This window comes from Botrytis byssoidea (genome assembly GCF_014898295.1).
Source record: "Botrytis byssoidea strain MUCL 94 chromosome Unknown BBYS_007, whole genome shotgun sequence".
Classification (NCBI taxonomy): Eukaryota; Fungi; Ascomycota; class Leotiomycetes; order Helotiales; family Sclerotiniaceae; genus Botrytis; species Botrytis byssoidea.
The window spans coordinates 1,287,757-1,293,756 of NW_024065848.1; the positions used below are offsets into that span (position 1 = coordinate 1,287,757).

General features: G+C 44.8%; 1 protein-coding gene across 1 annotated transcript; it reads right to left on the reverse strand.

Annotated features, from left to right (window-relative positions):
* Positions 1-1,508: 1,508 nt before the first annotated feature.
* On the reverse strand, positions 1,509-5,603 carry EAE97_004449 (uncharacterized protein). Its single transcript, XM_038874961.1, has 5 exons — positions 5,498-5,603; positions 4,185-5,404; positions 3,208-4,093; positions 2,838-3,152; positions 1,509-2,786 (listed from the first exon to the last, which is right to left on the reverse strand). Exons 2-5 carry the CDS (start codon positions 4,214-4,216, stop codon positions 2,577-2,579), a joined length of 1,443 nt encoding a protein of 480 aa, XP_038734405.1. The 5' UTR covers positions 4,217-5,404; positions 5,498-5,603; the 3' UTR covers positions 1,509-2,576.
* Between the last annotated feature and the right edge of the window lie 397 nt (positions 5,604-6,000).

Genomic DNA, 6,000 nt, shown 5'->3' on the forward strand with positions numbered 1-6,000 from the left:
TATCTTTTTGGCTCTCCTTCATCACAAGCCAATATAGCCCTTCACTACATAATTTCCTATTAACAATTACCATTCTACCCCTCACCTATTTTCCTTAACCTTACTAGACCGTTTCACAACATTAAAACCACAGCACATCCCTCACACAGAATCTTCCTCTCCGATCCGATCGATCCCATTACATACATCAGAAAAATAAAGCTTTATCGCCTCTCCGTTTCTGCAGCTCATCATCCGGATATGCGCATGTTTACCAATGTATATACCGATATCCTCGAAACCCAACGTCACACGCACAGCTAAAACTGCATGTGCAGTGGTATTCAAATTGTGTACATATCAAGCATTTACTATCGTCATGATGGTATCTCCAACACGATGCCGTGTACGCATGTCAATATTATACTTATAATGCCTTCTCGATTTAATATGGGAATGTCACTCAAGTATCACAGAACCATGGCTCCTTGAAAAAGACTGGTCTCAGTCAGAATGTTCTTTTCTCAACTGGCTGGTCATGCTTGTACATTCAAGTGGTCATGGAACGTCAAAACAGATATCTATAAGTCCACCGATACGTATTCATTCGTGAACACACAGTATCTGGCAATGAAGAATCTGCACGATGATGCTATCTAGTATACATGTTATACTTCGATCATTTCCACCAATCGTGTCTATAAATCAGGAAATTCAGATATCTACTTGTACACAAATAACATTTCACTCACAGCCAAGTAATTGCAATGCATCTGACAAAATTTGCAGATATCTAGGTATCACTACACTGCGCTCTAACTCCCTGCCACTATCGTAGCCATACATTCTCACCATACCGCACAGCTTAGTGACTGAAGTGACGTAGTATCCAAGCCCAACCTGCAATCAACATGCACACGACCATCTTCATTTCCCCGAAGAAAAACAGCAGAATCCGACCAGCGTAGCGCATGCAGGTAGCAACCATATACGGTACCTACAACATATTAATAACTCTCCGTACGGAGTCCATTCTACAGAATTTGTATCACCCCCCTGCCATACCCTGCGCGTTCAAAATTCTCGATCTCCACCCCCCTCGCCCACACGTGATCATCGCCTATCTCATCACAACTATCACAACCATCCTAGCTTCTTAGCTTCACATGTTTGTTCACGGTCTTCTCAACAAGCAAGCTTGCATACCCATCCCAGTCGGCGAAATTGCATGTACGCCAGTGTCAAAGGAACTAGGTCCCGCCGCTTTGGTCCTGTCCCCCGAGTTTGGCTCCATTTTTGTACTCACGATGCGCACATCCCCCAACGCCTCAAAAGGATCGATCTGTGGCCCTGTCTCACATATGCTGACGATCGAGGCCAGTGAGTATAATCACCACCAAACAGATACCCACCCTACCATCCCATGCACAAAAACTTCAAACAAAACTCACAATACAACACGACACAGCACAATACAGCGCACAGCGCATAGTGCATACACAAAAATGTATGAGGCAGCGGAAAATTTGCAGGTATTATCTTAATTTCTTTCATTGCCGTCTTGTCTTGCTCTGTCCAATACTATCTCCTGATTTATCCCAGCCGATTTGATTGTAACTAGATTAAAAAATATTTGTACACTACCAAGAGCATCTACGATCCGTGGACCACTCATCTGACAAGCAATTAAGAGCTTAGGATCAGAGTTAGATCAGATCAGATTCAGATGCAAGATCAGCCGTCCCTTCCGTTCCCTTCTATCCAGCCATTTCTACATTGCGCCTCCGAACAACGTCCGCTGAGATGCATGCCTTTTTGCTGGATTTGGATCCTCCCCCCCTGCTACCAAATCTCACAATTCTTGAAGTATCCAAGCCAACCCAGCCTATTCCACAATGTGTATCCTTACTTGGCTTTGTTCCCGCCTCCACCGTAAGCCCAGCTCGATCCTGATAAATGTGCCTAGGTATCCACATGGTGATGACTCCCCTGGGAAGAAATCCAATAACAGAATGTGCGCATCTTCCAGAAACCGGGTGCCAAAAATCATATATTGTAGAAAAGAAAAGCAATAGGTATAAAAAAATGGTACAAAATGGTATAAAATGATATCCCAGCCCAAGTCCAGATCCCACGATCCGAGATATCCACATATTTCAGTGCTACTCAAAAATCCACATCTGGTAAGAGGGAATATAACAAAACGCCATCTTATGCAGATGCCAAACCAGAGTCTCAAAGCTCGTTGTTGTACCCATAGCCGTAGCTATCAAAATCAAACCAAAACGCCTGGAAGCAAATTTTCCTTATGCTTCTGCTACCAAAACTAAATAAAAGCCTTTCTTTGAAGTTGAGTACCAAAATGCCAAAATGCCCCTGGTATACGTGACCCTCGAACAAAGCCAATATGTGTTCTCTCCGCCCTGAAAGACGTGTAATTATGCGACTTTTCCTATTCCCGTGATCCTCCGATCAAAACTCTCCGTAACTCCATGATGAAGATCGCTAAAGATCTTCATGCTCTGTAACGCTGAATACTTTATACATTAAATTTGTGCTTTGGTGATATCTTTCACTTATAGGTACTGCTAAGAAGGTTATGACCGTGGTGAGTGATCTTCCGAAGATTTGGGGCGAAGTGATGATCCGGTTGAACCTTGTGACTGCTTCATCGTATTTTTGCGGGTAAGTTTCGCATAATGTAACCCACATGCGTTGCAAAGCGTACGGGCTCCATCTGGCCCCCTTCTCCATTCGGGAGTCTCCGCTCTGTTACAGCTGTGACATCTGCCTGGTGGAGCAGCGCGCTATCCAATTGTTAGAAACTTTCGTACAGGGCAAATTAAGTGAATACATACTCCTCGGCGTTTTTTATTATCCGGTCCACCAAAATTTTGATGGTGTCTATCGTCGCCATAGACGCTCTCATCATCGTAGTCAGTAGCTAATCTGGCACCGCGAGATTGCTCGTCGGCTGCATGCTGCTGCTGTACAACAGTATCCAACATGCGGTGAAGGCAAGATACAACTCGATTACCGTGAACCAACATCTCCTCAATGGCCCTGCGGTCGGGTGATCTTTCCGGGATTGCAATGTGAGAGCGTGGTTGTTCTTGACTTATTGCGTGGAAATGACGCGACCAATCCTGTAAAGCATTGCTAGAAACGTTGATCTTTGGTTCATTAAGTTAGCGAATTTGACTAAAATAAAAAGAATGGATGACAAACTTGAGCTAAATTATTATCCACGTCCCACACCTCAAGCTGTCGCTTTAAGCCCTGATTAAATGGCTCCGGTTGAGTCTTATAATTCTTAAACCCAGCACCGCCTAAATCCCTTTCATCCCGTGGTGGATAAGGTGGTTGAGGGTAACCTTGCCCATGAGGTGGAGGATGAGAAGGGTGAACCGGTTGCGCTGGAGCGTTTCCATATGGATGTTGATTGTGTAAAGGAGATGGTTGGCCATAGTCATTCATTGACCTCTCAACGAATCTTTCGCTGGCCCTGGGCTCCTGTTCATACCTAGGAGCCTCATATCTAGGCGGTGGGTATGAGTTTGCAGGTGGAGGTTGTGGAATCGAAGGATGTAACAATGATGGTCTCCTTGGCTCCGCAAAGCTCCTTGAATCTAAGTCTGGGCGTGAGAAAGGCGGCGGTTGAATAGGCATCGGAGGTGAAGGTTGCCGCGATCGAGATGACTGAAATCCTCCGCCCTGCTCATGTGTTCGTGGTGGTGGCAGCACTTGCGATTGTGCATAGGAACTCTGCGGATGCGATGGCGGTGCAGAGGCGGATACAGGCGAAGCATAAGGACCGGGCTTAGTAGAAGTGCTGCTCAGAGCTTCCTGTATCGATGGTAAAGATTGTCGATGAGTGTTGGTCTGCAACGGATGCGGGTGCGCTTTGTCATTCGACGTCCTCCGCGACTCTGGAGGAGATATCAAGCCGCTATGCGAAGTACTGGGCCATCCTGCGGAGTATGGTGCACCGTTTGGGTAGTGAGCAGACGCAGGACTGGCAATTGGTGGTGCAGCCATTGGATTTGATTGTATATATCTCGTGTCTGTATTTATGCGCTCGAAGTGTTCACGGTTCATGATGGAGAGGATGCCACTAATATTATATGAATGTCAGCTTGTGTTGTGTTGAACTTGCATTAGCTTGAAAAGAACGCAGTGGTCTGAATGAGAAAAGGAAAACTGACCTTGACCTACTGCCGCTTTCCGCACCCTCCATTGCAAGATCTGGGGAATATTTCGCTCGAATCTGAACAGATTAGATGCTTGGGAACATGCGTGGAATGATATCGTGCTCTTCCGGTTCCGACGTTTGTGCTACCGTAACACCTGTTCACCTAAGCATCTACGAATCTCCCTCAGCTCGAGTATTTCCGTGCTATTTCTTTGGTGTTGCTTGAGCACTGGCCGCAATGCAAATCGATGAGGATGAAGAGGCAGAACGACTAATTGGAGTGCGGCTGAAAGAAAGGATTTAAGCCTTCCAGATTGCTCTAGCTAAAATTTGACGACTGAGGATCGAATTATCAAAAGAAGTTGAATTTGTATTCTGCGGCTCGTGGCTATGTATATACACTCGATCGATTGCTGTCGACTGTCCCATCAAAGGTCTCAAAGTGAGGCAATCGATGCGTTACGTGAGTGGGCCTTTTCGCCAACCACAGATTTTTGTGTATGTAGTTTATTTTGAGCGGCGGAAATGGTGAGAACGTCCAGCAGATTCGTTCCAAGAATTTGAATTGAGCGCGGCTATCCCGATATATTTACTCGACCAGAATGAGGCTGAACTACACAGAGGGGAGATTGGAGGGGAAAAGCCCGTCTAATTCTAGTGAGACTTTTTTTCGATTTGAACCAGAAGTTTTCTGTAGCTATATAGAGGTTTAGAATTTAGATAAAAGCTCGACGTCCATAAACTGAAGGTGAAAAATAATCCAATTGACTCTGTGTCTGTGTTGATCGGATTGAATGTGAAAATTCCAAGTATGAGGATTGCAAGATCGCACGGTATGTTTCGTGAGCAAAGATTGAGATCAATGTTTCGATGATGTTGAAGGATGGAAGGAGTGAAGAAAGGAAGAAAGCAGTAGACTGTAGCTTGCTCTAACTTTTTGCTTGATTAGGGTCTCGCTCGGTGTAAAAGCTTGTGGAAGTGTGGAAGGAGGAACGAGGTACACAACAGGGCAGGTGAGCTTCTCGAAGTTTGGTAAGGCAAATGATAGGATAACTGTAGGAGTATAAGATAAGAAGCACAAAGGGTGGGAAGACAGCAAAGATAAAAAGAAACAAGTAAGAATGTAGATGGGAATAATAAGACAAGTTTGGTTGAGCTGCTGAATAAGAAATATTTAGTAAATTATGAGAAGAGTAGGACTAATTGTAGTTGTGGTCGTAGTTGAAGTTGTGACTAGAGGTAAAGTTAGTGGAGCGGGATGAGTGGGAGGAAGCGGCAGCATCGTGCTGTGCGACCTGCCAGCCTGCTAAGTTCTAACCTACTAACTTTTGATCGAGCGGATTCGAGCCGTCACTTGTCAAGCTAGCGATGGTTTGACCGTGAGATTCTTAGCCTTATAGAGCTAGTCAGCTAGTCGAAGGGAGGAGATCTTTTAGTTTCCGGTACTTTTACTTGGGTATAATTTCTTTTTTAGGTTCGACTATGAGATGGATAATGTCATGGCTAAATATCAATGATAATAATAATGGATCGAAGATTAGGAAGATACAGAGTCGTAGCTAAGGCAAACCCAAACCGTCGCCAAGGATCAAGGTAGTAGCGGCAAAGCAGGAAAGAATAAGGCACTATCGACAAGGGAGATGGGTGGGTGGTATGGATCATATCGATTCTCTTTTATTAGTATTGTGATTTGTTACAGGTAAAATCTGCCAGCTAGCACCAGCTAGCAGCAGCTAGTTGGAGAGAAAATCAGATCTATATCGAGTAGTATCTCGGACTACCATGGATGAGCTAGCCTTACAAATCTGCATCAATCTGTATCTAGATAC